This window comes from Camelus ferus, chromosome 3 (assembly GCF_009834535.1).
Source record: "Camelus ferus isolate YT-003-E chromosome 3, BCGSAC_Cfer_1.0, whole genome shotgun sequence".
NCBI lineage: Eukaryota > Metazoa > Chordata > Mammalia > Artiodactyla > Camelidae > Camelus > Camelus ferus.
In genome coordinates this window covers 73337986-73355935 of record NC_045698.1, presented here as the reverse complement: position 1 = coordinate 73355935, position 17950 = coordinate 73337986, and the positions used below count along the sequence as shown (strand labels likewise).

The 17950-nt window shown below is 42.5% G+C and overlaps 1 protein-coding gene across 5 annotated transcripts in view; it reads left to right on the top strand.

The window, feature by feature from the left end:
• EFNA5 (ephrin A5) overlaps positions 1-4981 on the top strand; it is a 368306-nt gene extending 363325 nt beyond the window's left edge. For all 5 annotated transcript variants that reach the window (XM_032476463.1, XM_032476462.1, XM_032476464.1 and 2 more), the window contains one exon: positions 560-4981. In XM_032476463.1, coding sequence (XP_032332354.1) covers positions 560-681 — 122 coding nt within the window. In that variant the 3' untranslated portion in view covers positions 682-4981. The remainder of the gene's footprint in view (positions 1-559) is intronic.
• The last annotated feature ends 12969 nt before the right edge of the window (positions 4982-17950 follow it).

Here is a 17950-nt window from a genome sequence, read left to right as displayed (position 1 = left end):
TGAGTATGATGTGTAGCTTATTTAAAATGCTGTTGTTCTGGCATTTAATTCTTCATATTTTAAAATTCATGTAGGCATCCAACAACCAGGCATTCAACACTAATCCTGTGAAACCACTAAACAAGAGGAAAATGGGCAGCCCATTCTGGTTAACCACTAATATACCAACATTAACTGCGTCTTGCCACCCCCTAACGTGTTACTTGCTTCTCCGTGACACATGGGGTTTAAAAGGCACATTCACATCTCAAGTTTGTGCATGGTGTGTTTGACTGCTAGCAGTCAAAGTAGCTCACGTGCCAAAGGTTACAGTGTGAAAACATTTTTCACCTCAGTTTTTAAGGAAAGTATGAATATTGCTGAGCAAGTCCAATTTTCCCTGCCTCTCCTTTGTTTGCTGTAAATAATGAGTGATTATGCAGACATCAAAGTCAATGGTGGCACAAGGTTCATTACCCTACTTTGCAGAGGGTGGCGAGGTCTGTTAACAGCAGGCTGCTGCAAGAGAGTTATTAAGGATGTGAAATCTCATTGGAATGTGTGCTTTCTATTTGAACAGATGACACCGTACATGAGTCAGCCGAGCCATCCCGCGGCGAGAACGCGGCCCAGACACCAAGGATATCCAGCCGCCTTTTGGCAATCCTACTGTTCCTCCTGGCGATGCTTCTGACATTATAGCACAGTCTCCTCCCGTCACCTGTCACAGAAAACATCAGGGTCTTGGAACACCAGAGATCCACCTAACTGCTTATCCTAAGAAGGGACTTATTATCGGTTTTTTGGCAGATGTCAGATTTTTGTTTTGTTTCTTGCAGCCTGAATTCTGAGCAACAACTTGGGGCCAGGGAGAGCTAAAGTAGTCGCTGCCTCCCTCACCCCAGTCACCCCACCCCCGCCCTTGCCCTCTCTCACCTCTTCCAAATTAAATGGACTCCAGATGAAAATGCCAAATTGTCGTAGTGACACCAGTGGTCGTCAGCTCCTGTGCATTCTCCTCCAAGAGCTCACCTCTGCTAGCGCAGCGTCCGCGGTACACGGACGAGGAAGGATAGTGGCAGACGCAGCCAGTGATGGCGAGACCCAGGAGGGTTTTCCTCTCCCACACAGTACTTACGCCTTCTCCTTCAGGACTGGATGACGACCTTGCAGGGCATCCTGTCACCATGTCAAGTCCAGAGGGGCGGTATTGAGACTAGATATACTATTACACCATATCCTCTAGGAGTGTATAAATGAACAGGCTTCTAAAAGGTTGAGACACTGGGTTTTTTTTTTTCTTTTTCTTTTTCTTTTTAAAAAGATGACTGTCTTAAAGCATTCTTGACAGCAAAACTTGTGCTCCGTAAAAAGAAGCCTTTTTTTTCTAGGAAGCGGGTCGGGTGCCAGAATGCTAGCACAGAGCAAGTTGTGAAAACAGGAAACTAGGTGTGGTGGGGGTATGTGTGAGTGCCTCTAATTTTTTTTGGTGACTGGTCAGTGCACACCAGATTTTTTTTCCCTTTGAATACAGATCACCATGGTGCTACAACTTCTTTTTTTTTTTTTTAACTGAAAGAGGCATTTTTATGAATAAAGTGACCTTCCCCGAGGCTGAGAAGCCAGGGTTGATGAGTGTACACGGAATAGCTTTGGATACTCCTCTGGGGGACAGTATGGACCAAGGAAAGGATGTCAGTGGCCAGAGGAGATGTCATTTGGCTTTGCTGGAGCGCCAGTGTGCTGTGGCCTTTCCCCGACTCCCACCCTAGTACCCACATTTTGCTCCACACTCCACGACTATGGGGGCTCGGACACCAACCCCTGTCCCCAGGACAGTCAGTCAGCACTACTGGGGAGGGCTAAAGGGAAATTTGGAATAAAAATTCCAAAGCTTGGAATGAAAAAATTCAAGAGTTGCTTTTATATTCTTTCCCTTTCTGACACAGCCTAAAGTTTAGGGGGAACGTGTTTATCTGTGGGAGATAAACAAGATGGAGTCCCAAAGACTTTAACAAAATATTTTTTTAAAAATCCACTAGAATAGAAAATACATTATTTAGATATACTTTATGCTGAGAGTGAGTATATATGCTTGTCCTATTTAAACTTGTGAGAAAAAGTGGTATCCCTTGATACATTTAGAAATATGGGGGCTCTCTTGTTTCATTGTGGGGGCGGGGCAAGAGGCGGCTCAAGGCAGGGTGACCCTGTTTAAGGAACCTGAGCGCGGCCACAGTCACCAGGAAATGCAGGCCTTGGGGTTTCTACTGATGAGGCTGTCACGAACTGTGAACTCCAAAGCCTAGACAGGGAGGAGTGTTAGACCGGTGGGAGAAGAGTCAAGCCTGTTTTGGCTCTTGCAGGACACAACAACAGAAACCATGCCTTTCAAAACAAAACAATAAATGCAACGATCATATAAGATGTGAAAAACTGGAAGCATTCCAGCACAATAAGGGTGTTTTCATATATTTTTTTTTTAAATGTACATGTTTAAAAAAAAAAGGGTCATGTTATGGATTGACTTAATGAATGGGAATTTGCTAAGAATTGTGAGTAGTTCTGAATTAGAGAAATACGTGAATGAAAGGCAGCTGTAAAGGCACTGCACCCTGGAGAGTTGTACACATGTCGAAATGTAATCTGGGCTTACCTGATCCGCCTGGAGTGGATGTTAACGCTGGGTCTGTTCGCACTTGGAACCGCGTGAGCAGGGTTGCCAGCCTCGCAGATACCATCGGCCCTGGTCCCCCGGACATCAGAACTGCTCTCGAGTGGCCGAGTCTTATCACAGAAGGCAGCCACCATTTCACTGAAACAAAAGTTCACAACATTGGATTCTTTTCTGCATTAACTAGTTATATACTCAGTACTCTCAGTAATACTTTTTATTAATAGTTACAGGCTCGTTGGTCCAGTGGGATCTGGGTTGGGGCGGGGAGGGAAGATACCTTCTAAAGTGGATCACTAGTCAGAACCAAAATAATCCTGCATGTTCTATAACCACAAAGAAATCAAATGATCCTGTAATGATTCCAGTTAGTCATAACTACATTAGCAGTGCTAATTTCATTTTAGAAATGGTGACTTCTGTGGTTTTCTAGCATTTGTCTCTAACAATTGATAAAATACTCATGGCCCTCTCTGCCATCGTCTTTCATTTTTCACAGTGAAATTAGACCCCTTTACTTCACCGTTGTGCCACGACAAATTAAGTGTAAAAAAAAAAAAAAAAGCAAGACTACCCACACCAGTAGACAGTGTGCTTCTTTACTTAGAAGTGACGTCATTGTAGGTAATGCTTGCCACGGAGTTTAAGAAGATGACTGGTATCAGACAGTTTTCATCTTGTCCAAGAAGTGCTGGTGGCCTTTTGTGATGGTGTTACAACCCTCCGGGGGCTTAGGAGGATGTCGATGCAACTTTATAGCAGCTTTTAATTTCAAAAACACTTCAAAAGTCTGAAGGGCAGCCTTTGCCGCCTCTCAGCCCCAGTCAGTCAAACCCCAGCGACCTTTGCCCCTGGTTGCCAAGGGCTTTGCAACATGAAGCAGGGAAATAAGGATCTGTCTGTTTAGTGGATACCGTGTATCCTTTAATAGACCAGGTAACAGTTCGTGTTAGTTTAGACTATTGTTTTGTACTGTACTTTCTTGGGTGGCAGAGGAAAGAAAAGTAAAACGTTTAAAAAAAAAACAAACTGCGTTCTTTAAATTCTGTATTATTAGCAACCTCTGTTGTATATAGTGTTTGATAATAAAGTATTAATTTGATTCTTATGTCTTTTGTAAGTGAGAACAATAGTCTTTCAGGATACAAAACACCCACTGAGGCTTTGAAACACCCAATGTAGATGTGGCTAAGAAGAGTCACAAATGGCTGAGACACTGCTCCATACAGGACTCACGTGTGGTCATCGCCCTCCTAATCTAAAGACTCCATCTTGGGACCTGGAACAACATGACTTTTTAATCAATATTTCGTCCTCAATGTTATCAAGGTCTGATGTTGGAGCCCTGTGGTGTTTTTTCCCCGCCCCTAGCATGTTGGTTTGGAAAGGTTTAGGGACTTTAGTAACGGTTCTGTACTTTGGTTTTCTGTTTGTGGTGGTCTTCATAGACTTTCATTCTTTCCCAGGAAGACCCTTGCCAGTATCACGTGCATGGGAAAGGCTGCAAACCGTGAGGTCTGGAAGGTTAAGTGGGGGTTCTTTCCCTCTGTGTCGTTGTGCAAGAAGTGTCACATAGTACCTGTGGCCTTTCAGGGACTTTGTTTTCCTCTGGTGCCTTAGCGACGGCAGCAACCATTTTTTTTTTTTAGTTTCCTGAAAACAAAAAAACAAACAAAACCAGTTTAACAGTTTAACCTCCTTCCCTCCATTCACTGCTCTCAGAGCTGTGATCACTGATTTTCCTTTTGGAAGCCACCTCCATGACACCCCCATTTGTCTACACCTCCTCCCCTTACTTCTTATGTGTATTATTGTTATTTTTTGGTCTCTTGCCTTCCTCCCACGTTTCATTTGCAGTCAGAACCGTGAAAGGGCAGGTCTGTCTCTGGTTTGGCATCACTGAGTTTTTCCCATGCATTTGCCCCAGAGCTGCTCGGGTGTGAGACAAATCTCCCTACAATGGGCTTGCTCCCATTGTCTGTACAGTTTAATAGATGCTGGCATGTTGGAGGTTACCCATGAGTCAAAATCCGCTTTCCATGCTTACTCCTGACACCCCATTGAAGCCACTCATTGTGTGTGCGTCTGGGTGTGAAGTCCAGCTCCGTGTGGTCCTGTGCTTGTACTGCCCGCTTTGCAGTCCCTTTGCACTTACTCATCGAGTGCTGTTTTGAAATGCTGACATTATATAAACATAAAAGAAAATGTAAACAAACAAAACAAAAACAAAAAAACCAACCACACACTAACTCATACGTTCTGTATTTGTATATACACGTGTCCGTACAAGTATACCTAAATAAAAATTAAAGATTTTCATCATTTTAATTGGAGCCCTCCTTCTACTTCTTTGTTCCTTGAATGACGCCTTTATTTCAGGGGCTACTTGTCCTCTGATTTTTTTTTTTTTTTCAAAATCTTTGTGGACAGAAAAGATAATACGACATGCACAAGAGAAGGCCTGAGAAGGTCAAAGAATGCAGGGTTCAAAATGGCCAAGTATCTAGGCACATTCCAGTTATTCTGCTGAGAAAATGGTGACATTTCAGCCTTGTCTCAGTATCTGAGCCTTCAGACAGGCGCTATGGCAAGCCCTGCATCCTAAAGCGAGTGTTAAATACAAATGCTAAATACAAATCATGTTCTCTCACTCCGCACCTACTTTTTTCACCCCATCAAGAAAAAGACAGAAATAATCATTTTACAGAAAACATCTTACAATTCCAAAATAATGACAGAAATAATAATAATCATCTCAGTACCACCCCAAACCGCAATTCTCAGTATCAAGGAAAAATTAACTTCCTACTCTGTGACCTTGAGCAAGTCACACAATATCTTTGGGACTCAGTTTCCTTATCAGTAAATAACTGAGTTGTGTAAGTGACTTGCTAGATTTTTTAAATGGTGCCCTTGCTGGGCTCTGTAAAGCCCACTCTGCATCTGAGTGCTGTGAGTGAGTGTCTTTGATGATGACATTGCTATAAGCACAATTTGAGAATTTCATCTGTAGAGGGAAAAAGCATCAAATGTCTAACATAATAGACACCTAATGCATTTCAAGACTTGGCTTTAATTATACCATGTTAACATTAAACTCATTGAAAGCTTTTTATTATACTTAATTATTTGACGGGGCACTAAACACTAATTATAACTTACGGTAACCTTTTTTGCTAATGAAGAATGACAGCTTTATAGAAGGAGGAACAACTCATTAAAGAAAAAAAAAAAAAACATGTACTGGACTACCTATGTGATATTTTCAAACCAGAACAGCATTATGTGGTCATTATCATCATCACCATCATCATCAAAAGCATTTAACTGATCATGACATTGTGCTTAGTGCTGTGCAGAATAAAGTTAATGTTTACAGCCGCTACTTGTAAAGTTTATGACATAAGGCAGACAATGTGTGTAAGCCTACCGTAGTAATGAATTTATGAAGACAATATAAAATTCAAGCATTTATATTTTGTTTAAATGAGAAGGGAAAGAGCTATTTTTAAAAAACAAAGTGAGTGGAAAAAAAGATTGGAATTTTAAGATTAGGAAGCTTAGAGTTAAAGGAAGTCATTTTTACATAAAGTCAAAATGGAGTTAAGAGCTTCTTTATAAGAAATAGAAAATAGAAAAATAGGAAAACTTAGTGAATTAAAAACCATTGTGGAACTTAAAAGAACAGTGAAGTACATGGAGTAAATTTTCATAGTACCTACAAAGGTGACTCTGGAAATGAGAAAATCCACGACGACACCTGAGTATCACTGAAGCAAATTATGAAGGGATAGGTCCAGAAAAATCACCCTAGTACCCTAAGAAAGTAGGGCAACTGATGAAAAGATGACAATTTCAGATTCTGCTCAAAAGAATAACCCTGCACCTGTTCCTGAAGCTGATACTGTACCTACACTGACTTGAGACGCCCAGTACCTCAGCCAAGATGAACCCTACATTTTTTCAGACTAAGGGGATAAAGAGCAGAACATTCGAAAGTGGGGACCAAGATCACTTGAAAGTGTCTGTGAGTTCCTGATTAAGAGGCCAGTGCCCGACAGACAGTGCTGCACATGTAACAGGAAAGCAGGCAGGACCAGAGATGTCCTGTGCAGTGTTGCAAGATCCACACTTTGGTAGCAAAGTACTTGGAATGAGCGAATAACCTACTGTGTTAGAAAGAATCAAAGGAGAAACTGATGAGTAAAACACATATGTACTTGAATCTCTTATCCAGTGACGATGATTAGAATCTTTTACCTCTTTTTATAGGAGTGCATATAACTTAGGTGCCATAAAGGAAGCTCAAGATACTTCTGATGAATTGCTCATTGACCATTCTCACAGTTTCTTAGGAACTGTTTGCAATAGTTTCTCAGAGGTTGTTTGCAAAGCTTAGTTTCATGTTCTGCTGATAATGCAAGCATACTTCAGGAAACCACTGGCAAAAACGCTGTGAAAAGCATGACGAGTTTTGCACAGTCTCTCCAGAAAACAAGTGCTTCTGAAAGTGATTATAAATAACTAATCAGGCCAATAGTCTCTGTCAGTTTTTAGTTTGATACATTCCGCTATATTAGTCAAGTCGTTCAGTGGTTAAATACATATGTGTGCCCATTTTTAAAATGGAGTTGTAACTGCTGAAGGACCCTGTTAGTAGTAAATTTGTAATAACTGTGTGTTCTTTTTTTATACGGATGATAAATGAATGTACAAGATTAAAAAAAAAAAAGGCAAGAAACTGCATTGCCCAAGGAATTGGTCAAGGGCATCTCCAAACGTTCATTTGCTTCGGGGAGGGGTGATTTAGTCAAACCACTTAAAAAATAGCATCTAAGTAAAAATTAGTAAGCTTGCTGTAAAAATGCTGCTTCCAGGCAAGTTCTCGCCGTCCCTTCCCCTTTCCAAACAGAAGGCAGCTCCTAAGCCCTTCCTATGTATGATGTCTGGAGTAGCAGAAGAAAGGGAACTAAAGGCCCTGCGTACAGCGTATCCCAACGTAATGGCGCTTCTGACAATTCCCATCAGAGATCGTCACACTCTCTCCCAAGAACCTCGATATGTACTGAGAGTAAAACATAATTTCATTTCATTTTCATTAAAAATCACCCCCGAGTTCTGCCATCTTACTCCCAGCAATGGCATAGTTAGGGTCCATCCAGAAGGAAGGTCAAATAAAAAGTACTTTCAGTTCCCCTCCTTGCTGTCTGCTTTTTGACTCAGTTTAATTCCTAAACGTGGGGGATTCTGGAATATGAATAAAAGAAACCTTTTTAGTAACACGAGCAATGTCCTCACACCCAGGGAGGAGGACACCAGCATCAGACCCACAGCACAGACATGGGAAGGAAGGCCTTACAATCTGGGGTAAGAGCACTACCTCCCTGAGGCTGTCAGTCAGAGTTAATTCAGAAGAATTCAATCTAGTGGGTGGCTCTCTGAGTCAATAACATGCTTTGAAATATCCTGGATTTTCGTCATGATTATTCAAGCAAGAACTTCATGTCACTTGGTAACACATGGATGCTTGTCGATCTTGACAAGAACACAAAGAGGGACCAAAAAAAATCTCTGAAAGAGATTACAATGGGGAAAAAGAACAAAATATTTTTGCATGCTGTTTTGTTCACCAGTGCCAGGTGCTCCCTCCAACTGCATACATCATAGGTCACCACAGTCATTTTCCTTCCATCACAGCCACAAGACAAGACATTAAAGTAAGAGAATGAACATGTTTTTTCCCAAACACATCTATGAAAATGCATTTTATCAACACCTGAGTATCTTCTCCTTTTGGTGTTCAGAGTCTGTACTGTTGGACCAGAAAACAGCAACAAAAACTGATTTATGTAGCACAGAGTTCGGAACACCTAACTCCTCAGAAACATATGCTCTGCGTTACTTGATCTAGACACATTTTCTGCAGTAGACAGAACAGGAAGATCTGTGTCTTTTTTTATTCTTTCCAAGAGACAGTGTGCCAGCCAGAAAGCCAAGTCCATTTATTTCTCCTGCAGGAGCCAGCGTGTTCCTTCTCCTGGAAGATGCAGGTACTTACAATAGAAATAGGCTCTGTGGTTTATTGAGAGGATTTCATCCCAACATCTTACGGGCATAAAGAATAAAATATCAACTAATGGCTCTTTCCAACAAGCTTGGGAAGAATTAAATGGAAAGGAGGACTATCATCATTCTTCCCTGGAGACACGAGAAGAAAGCAGCCTAAGTCAGGTAGCCCAGGAAAGAACCAGAGGCAAGTTGAGCCAAAATCTGGAGAGGCCCCCAGTCTGTGACTCTTCCTAAGAACCTGATTAAGAGCTTTGGCTGAAGGAAAACAATGGACATGTTTATTGCTTCTTTAAGAAGCTTCAAATACAGTGCAGTTGGCTGAGGGGCATGAGGCAACGTCCCCAGATTCTCTTGTCTGTCAGTCAGTGTTTTTATTATAAAAGTGGACTTCTCAAATATAACTTTAATTCTCTAATTTCTCAAAATTCCCCCTGTTTTGGTACATATTCCAACTAAAAATGAGGAAGAATTTCAGAAGAGAAGAATTTGCCCTGTTTCTTCTTCCTTTTCCTCTGCCCCATATACACACATTCACACTTAGACATTTTTTCTAATTTTATGTATTCACAGCACTTTTTTTCCTCAACATCATCTATGCTAAGCAGTGTAAGGACACAGAGGGTCACCTGAGATACAATGAAACATCGGTGTGATAACATTGAAAGCCAGAGGGCAAAAATGTAGTGGTTAAAAGAAATCCTGCTAGTGGATGGCCAGCCAGGCCCTGTGGTATTCACAGATCTGCCCGTGGTGTAGGTCATTTCCCAGAGCCCAGCTGTAATGGAAAACTATGGACACCAGAGCAAGGAGAATCACTGGGCATTTTGAATCCTTGGTGTCTTTCCCACAACCTAGCTGACTTCCCACCCACAGAGTTCCCCAAGTTCTGGGGCCGGGCAGAGCCATCATGACACCTGTATTCAGGCCCCCAACAGGCATGAGGGGTCTAGCTGCCTAAGTGTGACACTGTGGATGATAAGCACCAGAGGGTTAGGATCTGTGCCTCCAAAGGGCTGACCAGCCTGGTGCAAGGATCCCCAGAGATGACAGAAATTCCTGTTGGTTCAGGATTTCCTTAAACTCTCTGTAGATTTACCTTAGTCTGGACTGGACACTGGTGCAAATTTCAAACCCTCATTTTACTTCTCCAGATTTGAGGTTTCCTGTGAATTAGAGTGCCCTGTATTCTGTGTGGGTCCTGCCCTTCTCTGGTCCCTGTCAGTATTCAACAAAGCAAGTTAATCTCCCCAGTAAGTGACAGCTCTGCCCCTTGTAACTGGCATGGAATCAATTTTTTAACTTGATTTGAGAAGTGAGGAGAGTATCAAGCACTCAGCACCGTCTAGGGGGTTCATTAGCAAGCTGAAGCAGTTTCAGCTGCAATCTGTTCCACTGTCCTCATCTCTTAGTTCTGCTTTTTTTTTCTTTTTTCTTTTTTCTTCCTTTTACCAGCGATCCTGCCCACAGACTTTATCTACTCTGTCTACTGACGACACCAGGCTCCTTTGCTAAGTTGTTCCCAGCGGGCACACACAGCCCACTGCTGCAGCCCAACCAAACTCTGACAGCTCCACAGGGAGGAGGAGGAAAAAGTGGGGAGACGATATTTCCACAGAAACTGACCACAACTCCCCAGAAGGCTATGGGGAAGCAAAAGAGACAGCAGAGAAGGCGGCAACGTAACCATCTGGGGAAGCCTCCTTACTGTGCGCACAGCGGGGATATACAGCCTTTCAGGAGCAGTCCCCCAAGTACCAGGAAATGTTTTTCATTCAGCAATATAGAAAGAACCAAGAACTCATCTCAGAGGAATGGACTTTCATTTTTCGGTAGGTGATTTGCAAAGGGAAAGACTGATTTTCCCCTCACTACAGTACCTCCTCTGCTTCTAAACCCATCTCCGCCCTGATCGGATTTAAGATGTAAAGGGAGGAACAACTGAATGATGACTGTGCGGTGGGAGGCAGGCCCAGACAGGAAGAGGTCTTTGTCCAGCACAACCCTGTAATCAGTCCCACACAGCTGTGCTGCCCACTGCAGCCACAGAATCTTGGTGCAGTTGTCATCTGGAGACCATCCCACCGGGAAATGTACGTGAGGGTCCACAGCAGAGTCATGCAGTGTGCCTGCGGTCCCGGTGAGGGGGATCAGTGCTTCCCGCCCCAACCCCTACCCACAGCATGTGTGACATCAGTCCATGGCCTTGTGGAGCACACAGGTTAGGGGAGGAGTCCACATTCTGAGGTAGGATCTCTGGGCTCCCCTCTCAAGAAATAGGCCCAGATCCCACTGAAACCAGAATACAAATCTACATTCTTTAAAACAACTTGTTTCTGTGGAAGCTAGCGGGGTTTATTCTACAGTCTCCTGTGGAGAGTGACTCCAGGGAACCAGAGAGAACAGCTGGAATCAAGCAAGTTTCTCATTTTAAAATGAGATTTAGCCTTGTTATGGACTGCATGTTCGTGTCCCTCCAAAATCTGTATGTTGACTTCCTAGTCCCCATTGTGATGATATCTGGAGATAAGCACCTCCCAGAGGCCTTAGGTCATGAGGTTGGAGCCCTCACGATGGGATTAGTGTCCTTATAAGAAGAGGCAGGAGAGAGCTTGCTTCTCTGCTCTTCACTGTGCGAGGACACAGCAAGACAGCTGTCTGCAAGCCAGGAAGAAAGCCCTCACAAGAACCTGGCCAGGCTGGCACCTTAATCTCAATTCCCAGCCTCCAGGGCTGAGAGAAGTTTCTATAAATTAATCCACCCAGTCTATAGCACTTGTTATAGCTGCCCAAGCTAAGACAGCCTTCACAGCACACAATACGATGCCTTGATTTTTATAGATCAAGAAAAAAAAAATCCACTGGAAAGGACAGAAGGAAAGTGAGATACACCATGCCTCAGAATCCAGAACCTTCTGTAACTCCCTGATCTTGGCCAATAAATGACATCAAATCACAGGCAGATTGAAAGTTCTTTCACTTCACCCAAAACGAACCCCAAGAAAAAAAGAGTATCAAGATTCAGTCTTTCATTTAGCTGTACTTTATGGAGAACCCACTATATGCCAGAACCTGTGCTAAGCACTGTGGGTTATTTTTTAATAGAAGACTGGCTCCACCCAGGTAAGGCTCCCCGTCATTACAGAGCTGTACACATGGGTTGTGGAGTGTGTCACATCCACAGTCCCTTCTAAGGAAGAGAAAGGTAGCAGTCTTCACAAACCATGTCACATACCACATCTTCCCATCCATGGTCAGAGATGATTGGACAGGGAGTGGGCATCTGACTCAGAGGCAGCCAATCCATAGTCAGTGTCCTCTACACGTGCGGGCAGGTGGAAATATCTCTGCCCCTGTTTGCTGTTTAGTAATTACCCACTACAATTAGTGTCCATCTTGAGACGTCATATAAATAGGATGATTCAGAAGAGAGGGGGATAAACAAAAAAGGAACAGATATACAGAAAACATTTTGGTCACATTTCTTCTAGCAAAGCCCTAACTTTTACCTGCTCAGTTCCATAGAGCTGTTTCCTTAAATCCAGAATGGCTTTCCAGTTCCAGTCACTGTAATATCTGGTCATTAACTGGCTTCTATTTGGAAGTTTTCATGAGATTCTGACTCCATTATTGGTACAGGCATCCTTAAAATAAGTCCTCATTATTTGAGCTAGCCTGAGTGAATCACAGTTCCTTGCAAGCAAAATAGTCTATTAAACAAATATGACAGGGTAAGAGGGCTATGAAGAAAGTGCAAGGGAAGCACAGAGGGAGTAATTAACACTGCTAGAATTTTAAAAACCTGGTTTTGAATTTCAATGTCATAGTACTGAAGAAGTTTGCCATATTTCTAAGGTCACTGTATCCAAATTGACAGAATGAATTATTATAAAATGACATACTTGATTTTCTTGAAGACTTGGATTTCTTCTTTTATTGAAGAGGTCAAACATAAAAAATAGCGTAAAGAGTCTCTCTTCCCTGCTGATATTCCCTATCAATTGGCACAGGGAGGAGTTACAAGAGTAAGTCTAACTAGAGAGCATTTGAGATGGGCCAACAGACAATGAGACGAATGCCAAACACCCCCACAAATGAGCTCAAGGATCAAAAAAAAGGGACCCACTCTAATCCCACAGGAGCAGACCAAGGAGAACCTTTAATTGGTCCTCTGTTTGGGAACCTGGAGTACTCTCTTATTAACATGTGACACTTCCTTAACAAAGCGATATACACGAGCAGCCAGTCTAATACTTGGGTTGGTGGCAACTTGTTTCTACTTGGCATAAGCTCGTGGAGGAAAGCAGAACTTGCTCAGCAGTTTCGACTGTAACCAGTATTTTCCAGCACCTGTTAGCCGTTATACAGGGAAGGAATCTCATTATCAGACATAAATGCTGTCAGAAAGGCATGGAGGAGTCCTGTCCTAGCACAGGCAAGGGCCACGAAACACACTGGTATAAATACTTTCTCTCTACAAGCTCATACTGTTTAAAAATTCCTTTTCAGTGGGGAGAATCCTTAAGCTGAAAGGCAGGGAAGAAACATTTCCAGGCATGCATTTGCGGTACAAAAGATGCCCCCACTGGTTTAAATCTGTGTGCTCTGAATGGGAGGGGTGGCAGTGGGGAGCACGTTATTCCAATTCTACTCAGCTGCTGCTGAAGTTTGCCTGGTTCTCTGACTCCCGTGAAAAGCTCTCAGTACTGATGGAGAGTGCACAGTTTAGATAAACTGGATTAGAAGAAGAGAGAGAGAGATGGATAGAATTCTTTCTTAAGACACTAAAAATGGGATGGCTGTCTGCTATAATAAATCCAAGAAAGGAGCCATGCTTATCTCAACTCCAACCTGACGTCAATAATTATACAGAACATGAGAAGAGAGGTCCCTGTTAACCAAAGCAGGGGGTTTATCTGGCCTTTGTAGGCTCCTGGATAAGCCCATTAGCACTGCAGCCTCAGGAGTCCCTCTCTTGTAGTACAGTGTTTACCCTTATCTTCTGCGTGACACAAAAGCACAATCAAGACAAAGCCAAGAAATGTGTGGCTCTTCACTGCAAGGGAACGCCTCCCCTGCTTATCTCTTTTAATTATTATTTATATTCTACATTTTGTTTTCAGGTTAAAACCAAGTAACACAGGGTAGGAAAGCTACCCCGCATTTCCTGAGCTCTGGTCTCATTAGCCAGATTTCCTTAAAACTCTGGGACTTCAGAGAAGTTTTGCCAAGTGGCTAAATGAAATGCACACAATTGCAAAGTGTTATGAATATTTATGATGGTTTAATGATGGCTTTTTTTTTTTCATCCATGAATAATAAAGATTCTAACAAGAACAGATAACGAGATGGGGACAAAACAGTGAAGTGGTTAACACAAGAACTGCTCTTGGAGGGACCCCACTGAGAGCAGCAGGAGCCAAGGGCCTCTCCTCCATCTCTTGCCAGAACCAAGTGCAAAGCAGGCGCACAGGGGCGAGCCTATTTTCCCCACTCTTTTAACAGATACCTTCAGCTAAGAGAGGCATTTTATCCCTACTCTGTGCTAACTTCATGGTCTCCTCTGGAGGTAAAGGAAGCTCAGAGTCACAGACATCGTTGTAAAGTGACCTTCCACTTCTAACAGCAGTGTTCGTTTCAGGCTTCGGCTGCCAGCAGCATTTGCTGCTTTGCCTCTTCCGAGCCAGTTACTAGTTAAAAAGCACCTGATGGAGGATAAAGTTGCTGGGCTCTCACTCTACAAGCTGCTGACTCTCTCACAGGCCACAGACCTCAATTTGGGAAGGGTCTTTGGGAGAAGTTTCTAAAAAGTAAACATTAAAGTTGTTATCCCCACCACTATTTCGTGTCTCGAAGGCAAGTAGTTCCCTGTGTGACCCTGCCACGCTCTGGCGTGTAGGGATGCTCTGTGTCCCAGCTCCTGGTCTCTTGCTGTCTGGCCTGGGAGTATACAGCCCTCTCCCGTGAAAACCCTGCTGGTGACTCAAAGGACAGCCACCGACGTGATGGGGTCAAGGAGTTCTGGGCTAGCTGCCATCTTTGGCTTAGGTGACTTACTCACATGAGGCACAGTTTCCTCATCTACCAAGATCATGCATTCAGCAAATATTTATTGAGCACTGACTAGTATATGCCACCAAATGCTCTAAGCATGTGTGATCAAGGAAGAAGAGAAACAATGGTCTTGTCTCAAGAATCTTACAAACTGGTAGGTAGAAAAGAATATTAAAAAAACAAGCCAACCAAGTAATTGGTGGATCCTTGATGAAGTGGTTCAAGCCACAAAGAAAGGGGACTTCTGTGTTTCTCTTGATAATAGGCTTGCTTAATGCCATAATGATAAAAATTTCAGAAAAGTTGTATGAAGATCAAGTGATATTTTTAAAGCCCTTAAAAACTGTGTGTCTTTAATAGAATCACATGATGAAAACCTTCGTTAAGTAATGACCATATCCTGCTTCATCTCCTTTGGAAATCTGAATTTTCATATATTGAGCTTAGTGTACACAGACATAAATGTCCACTCTTCATCAACTATCTTTGAGATTGAAAAACAAATGCCAAACAATAATGCAGCCTAACACTTGGTTAACCCTTGAGTTGGGAAATGCACGATCATGCTCGTGAATCTATTGACACAAACTTACGGGAAAGCAATTCTCATCTGGGAACTCATTTAAAGAGTAAATTAGGTGCAGAGAAAGAATGCCCGATAGGTCCCTACGATTCCTTCACTCACTCCCCATCTCCATATTCCTCACCGGTATCTCACACAGCCCAACATCCCTGCTGCCAATTTTATTAAAGCCTGCTGTGTGGGAATTTCCTTTCTCTGCTTTACTAGCTACCAAGAAAACCCCTTCAACGTGATTTTTCACACGTTTTCTCTTCCTGTGCTGCGTCTCAGTGATTTCATCTCCCTGACTCACTGTTAAGTGTTTCTCATCTGAAATCACACTCATTCATGATCTCAAAGTGCAAAAAGAGCAAGCCACAAAAGAAGAAAGCCCGACCGAAGTCCTCCCTCCAATTACTCAGACGTTAAGCAAAAGCTACATGGGGATTTCTCAGTCAAACAGGACTAACTGAGCACGAGCATCTATGGAACAGAAGATGAGTCTTGGCACACAACACACCACACTGCACAGCCCTTCTCCCTTAATGGAGCACATACATCTGCCTAGGTATTAAAATCTGAGCAAATGATGATAGGTGTTTCATGGAGCAAAGAGTAATTAGAAACTGGATTCTTATAGGATAGACCCTGGATTGCCTCCCCAGGGAACTAGAAACAGAGCTAGAGGAGGGAAAGCCAGAAGGGAAGGAAGAAGAAGAGAGGATGAAGAGGAAGAAGGCCTAACAGACAGGAGACTAAGAAGCAGGTTTGGAAGGAAAGCCTCTGCCCTTGCCACCTTACTAGCAGGAATAACTCAAAAGTCTCCTGGAAGAAATAAGCAGGCTTTGATTTTTTTCATCATACAAAACAAAAAGCTTAATCACCCCAAAATCTGCAATCTGTGCAGGTGCATTCCAATGGACCTAATTCCATGGACTAGGAGCCTCAACAATATATTCGAGCACCACGTCCAGTAACAGCTGACAGGACGAAAAAAATTGTCACAACATCAAAACGTTAAGAAAGAGCAGGACCTCAGGACTTTTGCTTCTGACTAGTGCATGACGGTCTCACTTGGTCAGCTGGAGACCCAGTGTAACACTTAGCCAGACGTGAGTCCTACCATCAAGGACTTGATGTCTAAAATCACAGATAAAACATCCATGACAGAGAAAGGAGGAAAATGACAATTTAAAATAAGCTCTTTGTGTGGCTATGTGGGATCAGAAGGCCAGGGGAAGGAAGACTCTGCTTTCCTGCTCTTTTTATCTCAGTTTACAGAGGATGAGCGAGAAGGGATGTGTGGGATGAGAGAAACTAAAAGGAAAACAAAAATAAGGCACTAATGATCTGTAGAAAAATATCAGTGCTAGTCTGTGTCAACTATTTCCATTCAACAAGTATTTAATTAAGGTAATTAATTTTTAATGGTTGCCTATTGTGGCAGAGAAGTATTGAGGTCATGGGGAAAACAGACACGGACCAAAAACCTATGTGGAAAAAATTTACACAGTTTTAAAATAAAAGTTAATCAGTAAAATAAAACAGTATCAGGTAGTACCACAATGGCTAACTGATCTCAATCTAATTGTGGGCCCCTTGATCTCAAGCATTTGCTTTGAGATCTCAAAAGATGGGCCAAGTCTCAAATAAAGGTACATGATGGAATCCACAGAAACCACACGAGACAAGCTCAGACCAACAATCAAGTTGTCCTAAGCCTGTGAGAGAGTGTCTTAGTTGTACCTAAACTTGCTGTCTTACAAAAATCACGAGTGAGATGCTGATTTCTGCTAGCTTTTTGGTATGATTTAAGAGATCACTGGCTTTGGAATCAGAGAAACATGAGTTGAAATCTTGACCAGGCTTACTTACAGGAAAAAATGTCTCCACCTCTTCACCTATAAAGGAGTGATAAGGACACCTCCCTTAGATGCAGTCATTACCAGAGTTATTGAAGACGCTGGATGTCAAGTAACAAACATGGTGATTGGCTCATGATAAATGTTCATTAGTAACAGTCACCAAGAAGAACATTTGAAACAACACCTATGACATATTTGAACACAGTAACTACGTTCTCCTACTTCTCCTTTCAGTGCTTATCTTCTGTTTTCTCTTCCCTACCTTTCTTTTCCCTTAACCTGAGATGTAAATGTGTAGCTTTCCCAAATTCAACCTTGATTTCTATTGCTTATCATACTCCCTAAGAGTGGAGGAAATGATGAAAATGTTCTTGTGTGACAGAATCAGGAAAGCTCTACAGATGTACACCTGAGATGACAGCTTTATAAAAAGAAACCCCTCAGACTGTATCCTGTCAACTGACAATCCCTTGCTTCCCAACAGTCCTCTGGAGGCCATACGTGTACTCCCAATGATGCTACCTTTGTTTAAAAAGTGTTTCCAACAACTCCCCCCTTTTGTAATTGTTCTAAAAATATTTCAGTGTCCTTAGTGATGATAGATTTGTGTGCTTCAAAGGTGCATTTAATTTTGAGAAAGAGCCAGAAGTTCTTCAAAGAAAAACTAGTAAGTACAGAAGGTGATCTATCTGGGTAGTGCTGCTTTTAAGCAAAAATGTGATGTATTCTGTAAAGCATCAATATAACTTT